Raw genomic sequence first — 22,543 nt, 5'->3', positions numbered from 1 at the left:
TAAAAATACTTGAGCTCCGGCATTCCTTAGTGTCGATATAAGATTAGAAAATTAGACTCGTCTATAGCTGGTTACGTCACTTTTGCTTGCAATGTGTATACCGATCTCTACAATCGCGTAAAGTACATTATACATTTTAATATCCATGAGAAAACAATCAATCTCTTTCTCGAACGATATGCACAAATTACACTCTTCGCTCTCTCTCTCTCTCTCTCTCTCGCTCTCTCTCTGTATTTATCCTCTCGCTCACTCTGAAATCTTTTGAACTCGGTCGATTATCAATGACCATACAGGGGCAGGGGGAAAGAAGAAAAATAAAACAAATGAAAGAATGACACGATAAATATAACGATACATCCAATTCGAGAGGATCGAAAGACGCATAAGCTTCTTGGAGTACCAATTAATGTTTTATTGTTTAATCTCTCTCTCTCTCTCTCTCTGTCTTACTGTGCGCTTCACTCGATAGGACTGCGCCCTAAAGTTTGAAAAATACCAACGGAGCGACGTGTTCCGGTTAAAAAAGAAGAGTTGAAAGAGAAAGGAATCTGGTATATGGAATACGTAGTGGGAGAGCTGATAAGAAAATTTCTTTATGGTAGGTAAATCTGTAGTATATATAGTTTATATACCAGTGCTGGTCTATTGACAAACTATTGTAACGCGAGGCGGCGGAGGAGCTCGGCCTCCGCGTGATCCGTTTACAAAATCTGAGACTGATCGTTGGCACAAAATGAAAGGTGTGTAGTAAACCGAGAAAAGGAGAATTCGTCCCGATTAACCAAACTGGCACGGATGTTCGAGGTCCGTAAAGGCGATTACGTTAACCCTTAATTGCAACGGACCTACGTGCTTTCTCGCAAAAACCGTTGAGACCATTTGGTTAATTGGTTCGATGAATCTTTCTCAGGTCGGTAGGTATTATGCAAGTAATCGCACCGCGGCAGGGCTGGCGAGTCGTAATACAGGTATATGAAAAATATTCCGCTGGTAACACCGTTTAAAAAAGTTATTGCATCTGGGTAGCCTATGTCGTTATAGGTACGCTCTTTTAACCGTATATTCTACAAATATTGTTGTAAGTCGGTACAAACTTTAGTGTAGATATAGAAAACATAACAATTCGCAAGTTTTCCATTTCTTTGTGTTTATTATTAGTGTACGGTAAAGCTGACTAATCCTTATGTATACGTATATCTGTATCGGTATCTATATTTACGAGGGGCCGAACTACTACGGGGTGGTGGTTAAGAAAACAACCAACTATCGATTTTCATAAAAGCCTCTTGATAAAAGCTTTCGTGGAAGGACCGCAGTTGCCAATACAATCCTATCAATATTCCATTACGTATTACCATTGCGTTTCTGCATATTTACCAATACATACATATACATATGTATCTATATGTACATATGTAGAACAGTCTAAACTAATAATACATATATAGAGCATGTACCACTCGAGTAAAATGACCCAAAGCCTGGACCCACGCGATTCTTTTCATCTTTTGTAACTCTACGTAAGAGACACGAATTTTTTGTACAAGATCTCTCCGAGTGCGGATCGAGGAACGCTTCGAGAAAGGATGTTATAAAAAAAAGAAAATATAGTATACATCTTACGATATAATGGTAGAAGAAGATAAATAGAAGCTCGTGTCCATGCTCTGGGTTATTTTGAGCGATAGACCCTTTATATTATCTGGCATTGGAGAAAACGCTAACCTGATCACTCCGATTACGAATTATTGGCGGAAGGGGCCGGGACACCGATGAACTTGAGATTCTCACGCAACTCCGAAGCAACGATACGGCAGAAGAAAAAACACTGGGCGCGTAACATTGAGAAAAATGCTTCTAGCGTTGCTGCAGCAGGTCGTCGAACCATTGTAATCTGGTCGATGCTCCCGAATCGAACTTTTATACGAATAGTCTCACGTGTCTCGCGTGCTCTATCTTAATTTCGCGTATATAGAGCCGAGCGCGATCGCGGCCAACGAGGTTAATGGTCTTTCCGCGCGTAATCTCACGGCAAACGAACAAAAATTTCATGCAAAAATCCAGCCAGGATTGCGAGGCGCAATATTCTTATGCAAGAATCTTTAACGAAAGAAAATTTTTCACCGGCCGCGAGACTCGATACAGAGGACGAGACAGCACTTGCAATAACGCCTCGCCTTTAACGCGAGAATGGAATGCGAGAGATTTTATTACCTTTTCGCAACTAACGAAAGAATTAATGGAGACTCGAGTGCGTTGATGCCGCACGAAGCTTCGCGATTAAGGAGAAGAAGAACGAACGAGGGAGAATACGAATTAAGGTGTCGCGTAATCTTTCGTAAGCAGAATATCGTCACGTTTCTCGAGCGTCGCGTCGTAGGGTCGTGCGAGAATGATGAAAGAGTTTATTGACACGCGCGGCAAGGAATACAAGGAGCGTGGTGTGGTGCAGGGGTCATCGATCGGATCGTCCGTGTCGAGGCAACTTCGCGCCTATATATATATATATATACAGGTAGGCTACATATCGCACATATACTTATGTATAATCCAGCTCGAATTATCTGGATGGTCGTTCCGCATATGGGGATGGATGGACGCGAGAGTAACGGGATGCAAATATACAACGACGAAGAATGTACATATATATGTATGTATAGGCTCTGATCGAAGGTGACACACACGACTCGACGCTGCAGCGCCAAGCACGCGGCACGCGCGGCCGTTCGCCGTGGCCGTGGCCGTCAACCGTCACGCGTCCTTCGTCGCTCGCAGCGCATCTCAGCGCGCGAGGAGCTCGAGGAACGCAGGAGCGTGCTCTATCGAACCCTCTCCTTACTCGGATAGACCTCGTCGCTCATCAATAATACTATATCACCCATATGCAGCTCTGAAACGTGCCGGATAACGCTTCGCAATGTCGATTATCTCGGAAATTAATTAACCCAACGCGATATATGTGCCGCGCCGTGCTACACATATTCCATCTCGATCCAACGCACGTACGTGTGTGTATATATATATGTGTGTGTGTATTATGCGCGGGAGCCGGAGTGGCCTCGAAATTCTATTATATATCGATAAAGAGTGTCGCGACGCGGCGATTTCTTTTGCTAAGTTTAGTGGGGTGAGGAGAGTACAAGGGGGGGGGGGGGGGGAGGGTTGAGGAGCTCATCCGCAGGTACTTGATATGCGTTTTCTCGAAAGGTGATGCGAGAGAGTAATGCGAGAAGAGTGTCCGTGAAGCAGGGTCAAAAGTAAGGAAAAGGTTTGCTATGTTGTATATATATACTCTACTGTGTATATGCATGTAGTTGTGGTGGTTTTATGTGCGTGTGTGTCGAGTGCACGCGTAGGCGTGCCGCCTTCCTACAGGGATCGCGCAGGTAGGCGTGACTTGGGGCGGTGCCAGGTGAATAGAGAGACCCCTGACCTCGGTATGCATCCGTGTTCCTTGCCGTGGCCGTGTCCTACCGTGACGTCACATGCCGTGCGCGGCAACTGCATGCATATACCCCGCGATATTCCACGTCCAATTGATATCGCTCGATTTCTCCGCGTGCCTGCCTGCCTACGCCTATTATGCGCCGGATTACCTTCTTCTTCTTCTTCTTCTTCTTTCCAATACACACGAGCGCTTGCTTCCACTCTACTGCGCGAACCTCGACCTGCACGAACCCCCCCCTAACAACCCCATTCCTAAAACTCTTTACCCTCGATCAAATATCCTGCACCACTGGCCGAAACCACCTCCAAATCAAAAACACTCGTTTCTACACCCTTCAGTTTCGACCTTCCCTCGGATTCTTTCACAAATTTGTCAAAGGCACGGCTTTGATTAATCAAAGAATTACCCAACTGTTCCGATCTCTGTTAAAATAGGAAAAAAAGAAGAGGAATCAAAAGGTTTTCTCTCCGATTCATTAGCGAGACTGACCAAATTTCCCAAGTCTCTCTCTCTCTCTCTTTTTTGCAAACTGCTCTCCCGATCCTTCCACCAAAGCCGCGATACACACGATCGAAATTTTATTATCAACCGCGGCACAAGAATGTTCGAGCCTGTGATTAATTAGACATGTTGAGATTCGTTTACCCCCTCTCAACTCTCTCTCTTTCTCTACTGTTTTTCCAACCCTTCCTTATTCTGCTCTATTACGTCATCATAATTGTATAACAATAACTTGCGTGCCTTTGCGTTAGAACGTTGCGCTGCCACTCTCGTACTTTGTAAAATTCTCATTAAGGCCATGATTCGATAATGAAGAATCGGTCTTTCGCGTGATTAGACTTTTCGACGTTGACTCGCTTCTGAAAAGTTGCAAAGTTGCCGGGATATAACGTATATATAGAGAGAGAAAATAAAGGGAATGTGGCTGACCGTTGGCCAAAGAAATAACGCGCGTGACGTATACATGAGAGATTTGGAGGAAAAAGGAAAATCTTCGAATGCTCTTCCATGGCAATTCGCGCTGTTATATATATTTATATATATATATATATATAGAGGGCTCGAAAAATCAATGCATCGCGCGCGGTCAGGAAAAGTATCGCGGAAATTGTATTTAACGAAGAATCGACGGCGTATCTCGGCAGATCGTCTATCGGCACTCGATCCAAAAAGAATCGACAGCGATGGAAAAAATGTAATAGTAGCGTTTGGTTGGGCCAGTAGGAAAGACGGAGGGGCTGAGGGAATAAAGGTGAGATAAACTCGAAGCGTGTAACGATAATTATTTAAATTGAACGCGGTAGCTTAACTGATGGCCTTTTTTTCTTTCTCGTGCCAGTTGTTGTTTTTACCGAAGGCTTACTGCGCAACGTTTTGCTTAAAAACTCGTATATATATATATATATATGTAAAGAAAAGGAAAGGCGCTGGAAAACGAGAAACACAGAATCAACGCGATTCACGGTAAATCAAGGGATAGGGCATACATGCACACACACAGACACACGCACACACGCATACCAGTGTCTAACGCGCGCTCGCATACGTAAAAAACAGAAAACGAGTGGCTTGTAACATTACTTAATTTTGCAACTCTCGTGTCTTATGGCAATCCGCGATCTGCCTGACGCGTGATTCGTTAATCGCAGTGTCGAAATTGATGAGATGATAACAATGATAATAATAACAAGAATAATACTAATCGCAATGATCGAGAGTGTCCCCGTGGTACTGCCTATGCATCTTTACATAATAAACTTTTTGCCTTACGACTTAAATGCTCGAACCTATAAGTAACTTCAGTTTAGTATTAACTTCTATTCACATATTTGCCTATACCGATATTGTGTATACAATAATTCTACATGTAATATCTGTATCACTAGTCATATGCAATAATATGTATATAATATGTCATAGAATAATGTTTTTCTATGTGATCTATATATGTATTTACAGCATATTCTTTTTACTCGCTTATTCTATCGTTTGTATAGTACACTCTCTCTCTCTCTCTCTCTCTCTCTCTCACTCGCTTATAACATGTATATTGCATTATGTACTAAACTATTAAAATACTAGTATAAATATCTCTTGACATATGTATGTATAATATATATTTATATATAATATGTATTCATTTATTCATTCATTTAATTAATTGTTAAATTATTTAATTTGTTTATATATACTATTTATAGTGAAGCATGATCAGCGGAGACGAGGAAATAGTTGTTAGCACTGGTGTAAAATGATATTACGTGGCATGATACGTTTCGACGTCTCCGCGGCTATCATTTTACAGTTATTGCTATTGGATTCATTGCATAGTAAATTCTCCCGTGAATTGATATTTTTTCCCTCTTCTCCCGTCATCCCTCCTTCGATTTAACCGTCCTTTCCGACCAAAGATCCGACGGTACTTTAATTCTCTCTTAATCCGCGCCACCAGCTTTTCTTCCTCCACTGCACACACACACACACACACACACACTCACCTTTTTCCTCCCTTATACTCGCTCTGCTTCCTCTCTATAATTACCAACCAAAACGTTTCACGGTACTTAACCATGTACTGATAGCTGTGCTTTCCGCATGCTAAGCTCAATCGATAAAAACGTCGCATTCGGTGCTCTCCACTCGATTTGCATGAAACCTACGAAATCTCGTGCTCAGACCTATCTTTTACAGTGACTTTCTTCTCTCTCTCTCTCTCTCTCTCTCCCTCTCTCATAAACCAATGCGACTGGCGACCAGTGAGAAAAAATTTCAACTGTACAGAATTATTCCCTTCCGTCGAGATTCTTCTAATCGCTTCGATCGAGCACCAGCTGCCATGTTTTCTACAAGGGTAAGGGCGAAAAAGGATTGTCTCATTCCGAATGTTGGAAGAAGCTGGAGGAAAAAGATTATTGTTACTTTTTTAAACATTTTAATGTTTTAGGTTGAATCAACGTAAAGTTATTCTATTGTTGTGGAAAAATGTTGAAAATCATTGGTTGGGAACGTACATGTACCATCGCTGGATCTCTGGTCGGATTACAAGAGTGACACATCTGCGTGATTTTCTCATATTTTCTTTAAACGCTAAAAATAATGACTAATCACTAGCGCTATTATTCCGTCGTCACTGCGGCTCGAGGATCGAGAAGAATTGAGCGCGAAGAGCCCAGACAAACCTTTTCAAAGAAATTTTCGGTGTCTCGGCGCTACAGGGCGAGGCCTCGAGGGTACAGGAGTCAAAGCGCACGCTTCTTTTCTCGTCTCTTCTTAATATTAGGAACACATTGCTAGCCAATTTAGCTGCTCGATGAATTTCGCTCGAAACATTTAATCATCGGCCAATCTAATCAGACTGTCTCGCGATAAAACTGTGCAGTCGATCGAACAGCCCGATTTCGCTATTCTCATCAGCGTTGAGGGATACTACCACACATTGCAACGTTGCAAAAAATGCGTTTTTTCGATAAATGAATTTCGATGGAAAGAAGGGGGTAAGAAAATGCTATTTGGAGAAACGATTTGGATTATATCGAAGTACACAGGGTCCGTCAGATACAACGGCCCGGTGTCTGAAAGTGGAAATCGCAATGGCGGACAATAAGCAGGTTATTGGTCGAAGACAGAGAGGGACGATCAGGTGACTCACCCGGTGTCCCTTTTTCTCACATAACCCCATCGATTGAATTCATCTGCCAGTGAAAGAGAGAGATCGCGAGTCATTTGATCATCCCCTCTTTCTATCTTCGACCAATAACGTGCTTATTTTCCGCCATGAGGATTTGACACTTTTAAATGTTAGGTCGTTTTATTCGACGGACTCTGTATATAGTAAAAAATAATCATTGATGAATATTACAAAATAGAGCCACTTGAGCCATTCCCCTAAAGTATTGAGGTGTTCCACTGCATGAAGCGTAAATTCAATAATTCTCTATATTTTCCTTTGAAAATTTAACAACATAACGAAGAGAAAAACGTCTGGGATTTTCGATAAGTTAACTCCACATTTTTTGTGAACAACTATAATTGCCATTTTCATCTTCTCGAAACTTGAAAGTTTTACTTGAAATAATACTCGCCAATTATACATATATTAATATTTTTAAAATCCCTTACTTACTTTTACTCGGAATTTTGCTTTAAACATGTGGTTAACATTTCGAATTAAAGTATTGAAAATTATGTGAATTGTGCTATGCGTGCAATGTAGAGCATAATAAATTCAACTTGTCTAAAGAGAAATGGTTCTGGCGTCGCCATTATTCCAGTATTCATCACAATGATAATTTTATTATAGTTCAGTATATTATATCGAAAATCTCCTTGAATAGTATTTCCTTATTATCATTTCCTCCAAACAAACAAAAAATATGAAATATAAGCAATTTGTCTAATTGTTACACTGTTATTCTCCCTTCATTTCTTAGTTGCCGAGTATATACATAACAATAAGAGTTCTCTCTCTCTTTCTCTTTTGCAAATTAACAAAGACTAATATATATATAATGGAGTCTCTGAAAATCTTTCTTTCTTAAGATTTTCGAGATGCATTATGGGGAGCAGCATAAGGAAATGGCAAGACGGGAGGTGGGGAAGGGGGGGGGGGGAGAAATGCGATAATAAAAGTGCGGTGCGGTATTATGACGCGAAATAGCGAAAGTGGGGAAAACGATTGAGGATCCGCTCCGAGTGACTGGAACGTTATATATATGATACGGGTAAACGAGAAAAAGAGAAAGAAAGAGGGAGAGGGAGAGGGAGAGGGAGAGAGAGAAAGAGAGAGAGAGCTACATTTATTCGTACGGCCTAGAGCGAATCGCGATTTCTCGAGCGACGAGCGCGTCCAACTGTGTAAAAAAATACTTATTTACGAGGATCCGAAGCATAGATCCGATAGAAAATTCATCGCTCTCGTATTTCCGTATAATTTGTTTCTTCGTTTTTTCTTTATTCACTATGAGATTTCATCCCTCGGGTTATGTACTTGTACTATCTTATATATACATATATATATATGTGTATATATAGTATAGCACGAGTGCTCTCGATATCATAAAATGTAGGTACTCTCGGCGAGGAGAAGGAGCTCGGCGCGTTACGCGGGGGAATCGATTTGCATTTCGTAATGTGCAACAACAATCGCTCGTTATAATAGTATGCGCGAGAGCGACGTTATCGGAATTTAGCGACTGACGGATATGGGCTCTCGCGTTGTGTTGAATTTTCGCTTCGGAAGGTGTGCTCGAATATCCGGCTTCGGGATTAATCGATAATTTCAATTTTACGCGTTAAGCATAAGCCCCTCCCCCCTCTTCAACCCCTGACCCGATTTTAGCAGTAACGCGCGCGCGCGCGCGCGCTCAGCCTTGTAAAATTTACGTGATTTCGATTCTCCGTGTCCGCGCGTGTCCGTGCTCGCGTCACGACAATCCGTGTGCGTTGAGCCGCCGTGTACGTGCGTGTGTGTGTGTGTGTGCATCGACTATCGCACGCACACTCGTAATATAATGCCCGATCGTGCTACAGCGACGTCCGTCGCCCGAGATTTTTCACCCCGTATATATATATATATACATATACTCCGAAGGAAAATTGCAGTCCGACACTTTTCTGATCCCCACCGATCAAAAATAAAAACAAATGAAAATACTTGGGTGTCCAGAGTTTTCCCGCATGCGGGGAATACGTTTGGAACGATAGAGAAAAATTATATTATAGTGGAATATGCGAGGGACGCGTCGCGTTATATTACACAGTATCTATAGCAGCCTTTGCGGAGAGAGCGATACGTTTCACACGAGCCGTGTAACGCGAGAATTAAACTGCAAAGCCTCGCCGCGAATTCATTGATGTTTCTCGCATGGAGGCCCAATCGGAATAACGCGACGCTTATTTGGGGCAAAACATTGCAGCGAGTTCTCCATGCTTTTAAAATACTCGTGCTGCTCGCTTCGTTTTGTAAATTATGAAATTCGTAAAGAATGACGTTAATGTTTTGACCTTTACTTCCATTTGCAGGATCTTCTCACACGTGTGTGTGTGTGTGTGTGTGTTGGTGTGTGTAGGTGCGTTAGGATTGCGTTATTATTCGTCGCGTCGTTGGTACGCGTGCATGGGTTTAACGCTAATTTCGCCCAAGCGCGATCCTTATAATTTATTATTAGCTCGCGAGATAAACTGTAGTATTACACGCTTGGGCTACGCATCAGTTATGCTAGCTATTGTGCTCTCCCCACCCCGCTAATCCTCCATCTTTTTCCCTTGCAAGGAAATCTACCGAACGCTGCAGTCTGACGAGTGCGCTGGCTTTACTCCTAGAAAGCATCGCATTCCATTTTCATCCGATAAGAAACATTCGAATGTGATCGTAAGGAAAATTCGATGATAGAGTCATCGCTCTGAAAAACCTTTGGGATGCATCTTCTTTGTGCTTTAAATGCTCCATTTACTTGACTTCACTTTGCAAACTGTGCGAGACGAAGGAGGACCTTTCCGGTTTTAGTGATAAATCGAAAGTGGATTAATGTGGGATTTGTATTGTTTCTGCTGGATAAAGAAATATTCCATTGGGCGGGGTATACTGTACTTTTGGAAATGGGAAATTGTGCTGGTAAAATGATAAATGTTCGCCATGATTAGTGAGGATCGCTATATCTATATAGATCAAGCTAAAACTCAGCGTCTACAGAGTCATTTAGGGCAAGAGTACACAGTGGCTGAGTTTTTGTTTAAAGAGAAGGGATTTTAAATCTATTTGTGATAATTTATATGATCCTTTGATTCTAATTCATTATTATCTCGAGAAAATTGTTGATATTCATATTGATTATTAAACAGAATTGAGTAATTTTAACTGCGTACTCTTATCTACAGCTATACTATAGGATAAGAGTCTGCTGATCAGGGAAAAGTATAGTACATAGGGTCAGCCAAGTTAAAACGTCCTAGAGCATGAATATAAAAAAACGTGTATCACCATAACATCAAAATTTCCGATAAAACTGTTCTGAATGCGAATAACGAGACGTTACGAGAAGATCCTGTGGGCAATTTTAATGTCTCTTATATAATTAAGAAGATACGTATCCTTTACATCTATGCTTTGTGAAATTTTAACCAAAGGACGTACCTTGCGTGTATAAAAAGCACTGTCTACCAAAAATTCTTTGTGTAGCTTTAGGTATTATAAATACTGAAAAATTTTACTGTCAGAGTAAAGCACGAAATAATCTTAATGCCATGAGATTAACTTCATAATTTAACAAATGATAACAGAATAAAAAAATAGGCGTAGTCGTACCCTGAATGACTCCATAAAAATGCCTTAATAATTTTTCTATCAGCCTATAAACGCTCATCCACCGAACTCGAAAGTCTTTCTTTCATCGGTCGTCCCATGCAGTTAGCATTGGCATTCTGCCCGCGATAGTTTCCAATTTGTGACGCAGTCCCGATAAGATTATTCCCATAGAGTAAATGAGGCCCAAAGTTACGCCAAAAATTGTCGGATCGACCATGGTACGTACGTAAATACCGAGTGTCGACAAGCGACAGTCTCTAGTCAACATCCCCACTCTCTTCATGAAAATTCTATTTAGCATAAAGAAGAAAAAGTCCAGTCCCCCCTTTTTCACTAAACCTCTCACGAACGTTCCTCGAAAGAGTTATTTTACGTCAGCTTTCCTTTAAAAATATTCAATTTCTTTATATATATTTGTGTCTATGTGTGAACCAATACCAAGTAGAGGTTCGCTCTCAGTACGTTTTAGAGCAATTTTCCCCCATTGAAATAGCACGGCAGTTAATTTCGAGTGGTAATTAGCCAATTTTCTGGTTCTCTCTGTTTGTTTTATCGGAGTCACGAAAGCAGACTAATAAAGAAATTAAGATTTTCAAAAACGCTCTATGCGACACTAATTTTTTTGCCGAAATATAATACATTTCTCCGACCATCGATTCATCTACTCCCGACACGCGGTGACCGAATAAAAATTGGTGATAAGAGAGAAGAAGGAAGGGGAGGACGATAGAGACGGTGGGTGTAGGGAAAAGGGAAATGATTGGGCGGACGAGGCATGTCATGTGCAATGCATTCTACATTGCAGGCTCGCGCTCGTGCTAAGAAGACTGAAAAGCTTAGTGGGCAAATGAGTTATATACACATATACATATATAAAAGAAAGGAATGAAATATAGAGTAGCCGGCTGTGTACATGCATATACGTGGTATCCGCGTCCGCGTGTGCGTGACTCAGGTGCGTTATGCAAGGATTTATATAATTTCGTGATAAAATGTAAGCGATAACGCGTGCGCTTTGCGTTTCGCTCGTGACCTTTCGCGGCCGAAGCGTTTATAAGCGCATAAGATGTTGAAAATATTATCCATCAGCCTGAAACACGTCTCGCCCTGTTGAAAACCCGCTATGCATCGAAATCTCGCCTTGTTAATTTTTGGAGTATTTCCCTTACGCTTCCGGTTCCGGCCCTCGGAACCGGAAAACTGGGCCACAAGTACCGCGAGCGAGCCACCACCAATCTTTATCATCCTAATCCCATTATCGAAAAATAAAACATTCGCCTTTAAAATAATTCGTATATTTTTAATGTATAAGTGAACTTAATTGTCTTTATAAGAGTAAGAACATAATGCTACCAATAATTCTACTAATAATAATAATAATAATAAAAGAATAATAATAAGAAGGATAAAAATAATATTAATAAGGATCGTAATAAAAATATTAATAGCGATAATAGGAATAATAATAATCTTAATCTTAAGAGTAACAACTACAGTACTAGCAATAATAATAATAATAATAATAATAATAGTTGTAATAATAAAAATAAAGATAGTGTACAATATATGCTAGGCGTTAAGAAGAGCTAAATGAATCAAGTAGAGCTTAATCGTGAGGATTGTAAAAAATTAAACGTATGTAATTAAATAAAAAGAGAAACAAAGCACCGTCATCACATCAGGGGCGGCGTTCAATTCGAATAAACGCGCATACCTCGAAGGAACTTTAGTCCGGAAACATTACACACACGGTCGCTGTAACATTAATGGATTCTTCCTGCGTGCACGTACATGTGTGAAGGTTTGCGATATATAACGCGCGCGCGTATACATGCATACACCTTCCCCCACACACGTCTAAAGATTGCTAAATTATTGTACGAGTGACGTCCTTGCTTCTGTCGCACTTATTCCTCGAACATACATACGCGAAATATACAGGTACACACAGCCATGCACACGCCGATGCGACTTTTCACGAACACTCGCGCACAGCTTCGCTAATACCAGCCGACGCGATCCGTACGACACGCACGTTCGCTTTATACACACACATATACAATCTTCGGTCACACACACACACACACAAACGATAGGCGCGCGCTCACGCAAGCTCCGGCATATTTCTAATACATCTCTCATTTATATATATATATATATATATATAATGTATATTTCTATCTATATAAACATATGTATCTATATATATATATATATATATATGTGTGTGTGAGTATCTGTAAATATACGATTAATATTCGTAAATCCTAGCCGTCTTGTACTTCGTGAAAGTGCTTTTCAATTATTACAGGTAAATTATATATGCATATGATTAGCGTATGTAAATTGGGTGTGCGCGCAAGGAGGAACCGGAAATTTCCTTAACAAGTGGAGGATGGGTCCATTAAATCGATCGAGCAACTCTTTTAATACTGTCGCGATCCTTCGTCTCGAAGGAAAGAAAGATAGAAAGATTGTGGAGAGGGGGAAAAATGTGTCGAGTCACTCGTCGAAAATGAGCCGTCTTCTTGTCGGGTCGTCACTCTCGGCTCTGATATTTTTCGAGGAACGCGCACTTTATCGATGAGTTATATATATATATATATATATATATATATCGGGCGCGCAGAAATGTTTCGCTCCCCCGAGACCATATATATATATATATATATATATATTACGATAGACGTTGACGCAGAACCCGATGGGAAGTTGGCCGAGATCGTTCGTCGATTTCGGCGCGGAAAGCTGAAATTTCGAGGCTCTAAAAGCGATGGGGGGAGGAATCATAGCGGCATCCGGCTAAGCCGCTACCATCGGCAGCGCGAGAGAAACTCGACGGTCAGTGTCAGTGGCGTACCCGTTTCGAGCCAAATGGTTTGCTCGCCGGATTAAATTTTTGTAATCTCTTTTGTTTGTTTTTTTTTCTTGCAAATTACCAACCATGCACGCAGTTTTATCAGCCATATCGATCGAAGAACCGATTAGCGGCAATCGATATAGTTATATAGGAGCACGACACGACGCAACGCATGGTCAATCGCAGGATAACGCAATGACAATAGTTTCCCGGTTTTTCTCTCACGTTTTTCACTCGTCCGATCGAACGAAACGCCTCGCGATCGTCAACCAAGTTGCTGGCTCTTTCGTATATATTAGGAACTCTAAGTAGGAATTGATCTCTGCCGCACGCTTGATATGTATATAGTAATATTGCAACATTGCACTCTCCGACGAGAGAAACGGATAAATTATATGCCGGGCGAACGTCTTTTTCTACTGCTAAAGAACGCGGCGCGACAGTACACGCGGTATATTCGCTCTGTAAAATCTTAGCTGCGGAAAGATCGGTCGACACAAAACCTTAATCCAGCACGCTGGATGCTTGGAGACTGGCGTTTCCTGATAAGGTGAAATCGATTTGGAAGAGTGCCGCGTCGAGTTTGCAAACGCTCGCTTCCGCTCTATATATATATATATATATATATATATATCTCTCTCTCTCTCTCTCTCTCTCTAAATATATATACAAGGTCCGCTGGTTGAAACGCCTCAAAGCACAGAGGTAGAAAGACGCGTACCTTTGTCATTATTAGAGTTATCCAAATTTTGAAAAAGACCTTTCTGAACGCGAATAGTATTGTAAGAGGTTTCGAAAAGGTCTTGTGCAAAATTTAATATCTCTTATAGTAGTTCCTGGAGATACGCGTCTTTTTGCATCTCTGTTCTGTGGCGTTTTCACTGGTAGACCCTGTATATATAGGGTGACTCGAGAAAAATGTAACCAAGCAATTTTCAGGACAAAATCATGTTTAGGAAAATACTTACATACGTCAATTTTTGCCTCAAAGAGATTAGAAATTAAGCCAAAATTATTCTACATGGAGGACTTGGAAATTTTAAAGATTGTTTTGAGATTTTTTAAATTGAACTTTCAATTTTTTATCGCATACTCTTGCAGCTTATCTCAAAAGCACTTCAAAATATTATAATTATTCTTCACTTCATCGACTCGTTTACGCGAGATATGTGGATTTTAAAGTATCGTAAGTGATCGTGTATGACCATGTATGTGTAGCAGTCACGAATACTAGTACAGCCAAATTTACATCAATATGCAATTTCAAATCGAAATATCTTGTATAACTGACTGGATGAAAAGATAAATTAATTAGTTATTTTGAAAAGAGCTCTTGAGAGAAGTCTGTCCGCAAAGATATGAAATAAAAAGAAAAGGTTTTCTTTCGAAAAGCTCAAGGTGAGCTTTAGAACTGGCAAGTTTCTCCACTTGAAACATTTTTTATGCAGTTAATTTATGACCACTTCGAGGCGTAAACTGACGCGTTCAAGTATTTTCCTAAAAAAAGTTTTCTTCTGACAATAGCTCTGTTACCTTTCCCTGGGCCACTCTGTACATGTGTGCAAGTGCATGTGTGTGTGTGTGTGTGTGTATAATAAAGTCGAGAGAGCGCTAATATAATAAGGGTCATGCATAATCTAAATCTATACCTTATACGTAGAGATGCGTTTTTACCTACCAAAACGTCTAGTTAGGAACTTTAGAACAGAAACTGGAGAAGCACGGAAGCAAACTGCTCGGACTCGAAATGGCCAGAATCCAAAAGTTTCCCTCGCGTACATTATTGTAGCGAAGTTGCATCGGGCGGGTGTCTTACGCTATACCGTACAGACTACATAGGAAAAGAAACCTGCAATCACACGTGGGGACTATCGAGAAGCGTCCAGCTTGACCCGCGAAAAAACGTGCTTCCTAGTCCAGTGGATATAAAATAATGCACTATATATAGTAAAACGCGTGCACGTATAATGGAATAAAAAAAGAATAAAATGATAAGTTGCAGGAAGCGTGCGATCGGAAAAAATCAATTGCGTCGGGGAGAGCGCAACGAAGTTTAAACGTAACTTAGACTCGTGATATTCTATATAGAAAAATAGGTACCGATTGTAGTGGGCGCATGTAAGTATATTTACTTAAGTAAAGGCTAAATAAGTTTGGTATAGGGAAAAGCTTTCGCATCTGCGGGTTATCGTTTTGCATATTTCTTTCGTTGCTCCAAAAGGAAAAGACGACAGGTATAAGATAGATGAAGAAGCAAGTAAGTAAGCAGGTATAGAGTCGGGGGGGGGGGGGGGGGGAACGTAAGTAAGAATGAGTGCTGCAGGTTGGCTGGTATTATGATCGGTCCGTTGGGCGAGGTGTGGGCGGGGGGAGGGGCAATTCGATTTTAAGTGGACTAAGCAACGCGTCTAGTTGCGTCGAGTCGCTCGAGAGCGAGATACCGTATATACACATATATGTATGTAGTGCGAGTCGGTCGCCGAGTCGATTCATTATTATTACGCAGTTCTCCATGCGTTTCTCATGATATTTTTAGACCTTCGCGATTGCAAGGTTAAGCCCGTCACTGTTACCGGATTAAAAACATTTTTCTCTGCCAGTTTGTCGCTCGCACGCGCGCAGCCATCCACGACCACGGCTGCTGGGACTGACCGACCGACCGCGCTGAAGAGAGAACTCGCGGATAAACCCTCCAACTAATTTATTATAACGCTCCTCGCGATCACACCCGATCGATCTATCGGACCTTCGACCAGATCGCTTTATCTTCGAGCCGATAGGGATGAATAAATGACGAATGTTTCAAAATCAAAAGCCAATGTTTATAGAGTATTTTTACAGAGGAAAGTTTCGATAATCCGCAAAAACAAGTTACGAGCCTTCGACGACACTTCTCGCGCGCTGAATCTGCTCGACGCATGGTACCATTCGAGATCGATTCGTTGGGAAAGTTCTTTCATTTTTTCGATAGAACGTCTTTGTAGCGATGAGTCAAGGGTTAAGTATATATAATATCCGCATCATCCAGCTGTGAAACACGCTTGTTTTGTTTCCTAGCGATATCTCGAAAACAAGCCTTATCGCTATACGCTTCTCTTCGCTGGTCGTTGCAGCTAAATTTTGAACGAACTCGACGAGAGATCGCATTTAAATCACATCTTAGCAAGCGATTTTCATTTTGCATCTCGAGCCCCCCCCCCCCCTCCCTCCCTCCACCTCCTTGTCCCTCGCATTCAGAGCAGTCGCGAGTGTCGCAACGGCTATATTATTGAATTAAAGCTAAAAGTACACTGGAATGTTCCGGAAAATCCTGACCTGATACCATGCCGATATTAAACACACACACATATATATATATCTCACCATCGAAAGAGCTCTCTCTCTCTCTCTCTCTCTCTCTCTCTCTCTCTCTCCTCGTCAATTTAAAAGTGCGTACAAAAATACGATCTTAATACCGTGGTGCGCGATCTCAACGATTATATATTTATAAACATACACTCTACAAACAAAAACGATTATTCGTCATACTTTGAGATCATACTATAATACAAAATGTTTTATTTCACTATAGTGTTGTGCCACCGAAAAACGGTAAGTGCTAAACAATAAAAAATTACGACGAAAGATTGAATTTCTACAAAAATAAGAAGAAAGGTGACGAAAGAATAATATAACACTATACCGTTGTCAAAGTGTACACTGAGATTCCTCTAATATAGTACATGTATATATGTATAATTATCACTAGTTTTTGAAAAAATATATCACAGGAACTTAAGTAAGTATACTGCATGATTTTTGCAGCCGCGATTTCGAGTCAGTGAAGCCGAGGAAAGTGTGGCCGAAGGCTCGCAATGTATATATATATATTACTCGTTACACAATAGATATGTAGAAGGAGACAAATTTCGATGTGGTTAACGCTCCGATGTAAAAGAATTGTCCGGTCGTACTACGGCGAGTTTGTTCGCGGCTGTGGTGGAACAATGAGACTGCGCGAGTTGCAGCAGCAAACTTCCCAAAGAAAAAAGAAGGTCCGTTTGAGATTGAAAGCTAAGCCAGAGAACCAATTAAAGTATGATACGCATTGATAATGCACTAGAAATGTATATAAAATTGCAGCAAGCGTCTCAACTATATCGAAAATCCAATTAAATTCTTTTCTGTTAGCGCGCGGATACTATTTCGAGTGCGCTGCTCGTGTCGCGAGAGTCGATGCGGGGTAATTCTGCAAGTAATAATCCAAAGTAATCCGGTGACTACGACCTGTCCAAATCTACGTGCACGCTCGATAGATACGTTAGCGCGACTTTATCCAAAGACGAGAGGTATATATATATATATAATATAGTTTATTCTGCCATTTGCTCTCTCGCTCTAGCCTCGCTCTGCTCGAAAGAGACGAATGTATAGTGTATGGGCTTTTGCGTTTTGCCAAGGGCCAAAAGTGGAGGGGGGAGAGGAAAGGGAGGGGGGGGGGAGATATGGTATATTGTATATATATAGGAAGAGAGAGAGCGACTCGACTCGACTCGCCTCAGAGGTTAATCGATAGGTGTATCGCGCGCGGTGGTTCCTCTATATCTTCGGAACGCTTCCTTCGGTGCTTACTGCAGGCCTCTGCACGAAATACGATGAATATTTCAGGGATCGATCGATTTGAAACGCTGCACTCGCAGGAGTCTTCCGCGAAAGAAGCCAATGTAAAGTAACTCGTTTCTAAATATACAATGCACACATCGCTTACCTACTCAAAGGATAAACGGTTCGCCCGCGCGAGTCAATCGAATTTTTCATAAATTATTTACTTTGCAAATTTCTCAAGAATAAACCGCTATACTCCCTCGATAAATCATCCCCGCTCTATGGCAACTGGCTTCTCTCCGACCGCGCGCATCCTCCAAAATCTTTTCTTTTTTCTTTTTCCTTTCGCTCCGGTCTCACTGCATAGGGTGCAGCACCCCACTACGTCCCAACGTTCTCTTTTCCGAAAATCAAGCTCGCTCGCGCATCGCGTGTGTCATTAGCAGCGATCCAATGATTCACGATGTACGCAAGGTTTCGTTATAGCTTATCTAATATATATATATATAGGAAAAGAAGTAAGGTACTACTTCGAATACTGCAGGGTTCTCTTATCACCCGAACACTACCTACTTTGTCGACTCTTAATCGTAACGCGTGCGAATGTTCTGTTTTCCGCTGATGGGATTCGTGGTCTTCGCGAGAGAGTTCTTCCTCCATCAAAAATTGTCTTGCGCTATTCGCGAAGCGAAATGGATGACTGCGAAAGAGAATCGAGACGCGCGCCGATGTTGCGCCAACAGAACTTCGCCAATAAATAACTAATAAATTATGCACAGGCGAAACGTCGCTATAGGATCAATCACGGTGAAGAACGAACGAACGAGCGAAAGCGGCGTCGAATCGTATCACACATACGCCTAGTATATATATATATATATATATATAGATGCTAAAAAACTCTAGTTGAATTGTATACACAACCATGTGGTTCGAGTCGCGTACCGAAACTGAAAATCACCTACGACGAGATTGCAGGCTATACATTCGCGCAGGATCGTTTTCAGCCGGGTAGAAGTAATTGATGAGGGGCAGCATAGAAAATTTCAAGGGATTTAGGCTTCATTTGGGTTTGCTCGCCCGGTCTTTCTTCCTCCATGGTAAAAACTGTCTGTATGTAGACCGCATAGCGCGCGCGTTAGGTACGCCCCGACAAAGATTTCCGTTCGCTTTGTACCTATGTGTGCTCATGAGAACTGTCCTCTGATCATTCTCGAATGTGTGTGCCGCTACGCACGCTCGCGAGTCAGCGTTCACATTCTCGTCGTAACGAGGGACGGAGGAAACGAGGCGATGAGTAGTAAACTAATGGAAAGGGGGGGGGGGGGGGGGAGAAAAGATAGGAGCTCGTAAAAGAATAAAGATCGGTTCTCGAGACTAAGCCTAATTTCATGCACGCTCAAAGCAACAACAGCAACAACAACAACAACAACTGGTTGGAACGATTATCGCTACGTGTTTTGTACATTGAAACGTATATATAATAAATAAGAAAGAAAAGCAAGGCTGGTGTACGTAGGATCGGTTCCTCGTTCATCAGGGGTTTTCCAGGAGGTTTGCTGACGCGTGTGAGAGAATGCAATTGTGTTAGACGCGCGATTGATCGTGTAGGATTTTTCTTTCGCATCGAATTGAACATTCGGGATCGTCTCGTGATAAATTCTTTTTGCGCAGAGACGAACCAATTACGAACCGGCACACTCGATTCGACTCCGGTTTGGGTATATAATTTAACGTAACGTAACGTAAATCGTCATCGTGATCGTCTACTGGGAAAACTACATTCTATACGTGGGTGGATCTCCATGTGGGCCAAGAGGCGCCCGAGCGACAGCGATGCTCTCGATAACTCCTGTCCCTGTTTGTACCCAGCGTTTCCCTGTCTTTCACTCCCCCCTTCCCCGATCCCCATTTAGCGCGCAAGTCCCAATCTTCCCCGTTCAACTGTATAAAATATTCTCAATCGTATCAACAACAGTCATCGTACAACGTTAGTTAGTACATATTACAATAGTTTATGGTATTATCGTAATCAATATAATATATTCACAGCATTTTATCAAAATCTCTTAAAAGCACCAATCGTGGCGACTCATATTTCTCTCGATCGACCGTTCATCACTCGACAATCCTCTTCAAAACTTGTACACTCTGTGTTTCTCCCCTCTCTTTCATATTTATATAAGTATATGTACGCGTGTATATAATACGCTTACATATTATGCGTGTACTTACGAATGGATGCATCTATGTGTACGTGTGTGTGTCAGTATTCGTGTACCTGTGTGTACGCATGTGTGTATGTGTGTGTAATTAATTATGCAATGTATATAATAAATTAAAGGTTTTCGTGTTAAAGCACTGATTAACCGAGGGAGCTGGTTTTAACGTGCGCCTCCCCCTGAACACGCGTACGAACCATCCTAACGAAAATCACAGGCCTAACTAGAGAACCGCTTGCTTCAGCCCGTCGCGTGGTTAGCCTTTGTATATTTGAGGAGTTTGTAATTTTTTACGCGCGTGGTGGATATACCAGGGGTGAGAATGAAGAGGGATAAAAAGATAGTTGTCGTCCTCGTTGGTATAGTGGTGGTGTGTTGTGGGTTGGTAGTAGTAGTTGATCACACTAAATACGTATATCCTTTGGTCGGCAAGGTCGCGTTTCGGCGACGTCCATAACGAGAGAGAAAGGGAGAACGGTCGGGCATCAGCATTGGCGGTTGAGTCGTAGCGATGAATCGTGCGACGACGACGACGACGACGACGACGACGACGACGACGACGAAGACGACGACAAAGATGACAGCAGCAACTCTCAATGATGCGAGGGCGGCGGTGGAGGTGCCTCTTCCTCGGAAGGCTCGACGGGGCTGGGGGAGAGGAACTTGCGCACGTACTTGGGGAAGTGAGTCTTCTCGTGGGCCTTGAGTATGGTCGACCTTGAGAAGGTCTTGCCGCAAATGTTACACCTGAAGGGTCGCTCGCCTGTGTGGACCCTACAGTGATCCTTCATGTGATGCCTGAGCTTGAAGGCCTTGCCGCAGAACTCGCACTTGAACGGTCGATCGCCGGTGTGCGCAGGTAGATGGGCTATCAGCAGGCCGACGTCCGGGAAAGACTTGCCGCAGAACTTGCAGAGAACGACACCGGATGGATCCGAGTGAGCCGCGAGATCGAGGTCCATTGGCTCGATCGGACCGCCGACCCCCGGAGGATAGTGGGCCTCCGACGGCAGATGAATGCCCGGCTCGAGGCCCAGCTGAGCCTGCAGCTGCAAATGGGCCGCCTGCTCGCGGTACTTGAGTGACTCGAGGCTGTGCGAGAGGATGTGCCGTGTCAGCTTGCTCTGGTGGAGGAACGAGGCACCGCAGTACACGCACGCAAACACCCGCTCATCCACACCCATCAACTCCTGCAACCAAACAAACAAGAACATCAACTTCTTGCTGCTTTAACGCAATCTTTTTATCTCAATCTAATTTTCTTTAATCATTGCTTTTAGTTTTCTATACCGACAAATATACTACTGAACTAAGTACCGCGAACGCGTCTCTCCGCCAACAATTTATATTCCGACCTATCTCTCTCTCTCTCTCTCTCTCTCTCTCTCTCTCTCTCTCTCTCTCTTTCTGTCTCTTACGTTCACTCGCATCTGAAAATATTGCCAAGGAGCTAACGATAAGAAACACCTATGGTGTTCTTTATATACTTTTTATATTGTTGTATACGAGTGAACGAGGTACTGCTGATAGAAATGACAATTTTTCGATACTATCGTTTCTCTTCTCTCATTCTGTTATTCTATTGCAGGTTCTATATAGTCTTAGTTCTAGGTTAGATTGCCGGGGAAAAGAGGAAGAACGGGCGAGGAGCTCCTTCTCCCTCCTTGTCTCGGCAAGATCTCTCCTCTCTATTTACTCTATTCTTCCATCTCTATATCTTTCAATTGCTACTACTTCACTTTCACTCTTTCTTTCGTTCTCTCTCTCTCTTTCTCTCTCTCTCTTTCATACTCTATCCGCCTCTCCGTTCTCCCTCGCAGCGCAAAGAGATATACAGAAATCCTTCTCCCGCAACAATATCGAATACGGTAGCACAAGAAGTTGACGCTCATTTTTGTTTGGCGCGCGCGTAAACTCAATTTTTTGTTTTTTTTTTGTTCTCCTCTCACTCCTTCCCTCACTCTCTCTCTCTCTCTTTCTCTCCCTCTCATGTCTGACAATTTACTGATTGAGTGTGTGTTAATGAATATATATGGAATGTTTTGGTAAAAAATAGAAATATATATTATATGACGTTGGTGATAGAATACATATAATAAACTATAGAAGAAAATTTGAAATAA

At 42.0% G+C, this 22,543-nt stretch overlaps 1 protein-coding gene across 3 annotated transcripts in view; it reads right to left on the bottom strand.

Annotated features, from left to right (window-relative positions):
* mamo (maternal gene required for meiosis) overlaps positions 1 to 22,543 on the bottom strand; it is a 39,738-nt gene that overhangs the window by 2,913 nt on the left and 14,282 nt on the right. The window contains exon 4 of one of the 3 annotated variants that reach the window (XM_066738364.1): positions 3,414 to 21,610. The exons of the other annotated variants lie outside the window; for them this stretch is intronic. Within the exon in view, the coding sequence (XP_066594461.1) occupies positions 21,014 to 21,610 (597 nt within the window). The 3' untranslated portion in view covers positions 3,414 to 21,013. Of the gene's footprint in view, positions 1 to 3,413; positions 21,611 to 22,543 lie in introns of those variants that run through there. 3 annotated transcript variants of the gene reach the window in all.

This window comes from Prorops nasuta, unplaced genomic scaffold, assembly GCF_024137725.1.
Source record: "Prorops nasuta isolate Cenicafe-Biocafe unplaced genomic scaffold, Cenicafe_Pnas_1.2 PNAS00018, whole genome shotgun sequence".
Lineage (NCBI taxonomy): Eukaryota > Metazoa > Arthropoda > Insecta > Hymenoptera > Bethylidae > Prorops > Prorops nasuta.
Note: the sequence above shows the minus strand (reverse complement) of the source record. Positions and strands in the feature narration are given on the sequence as shown.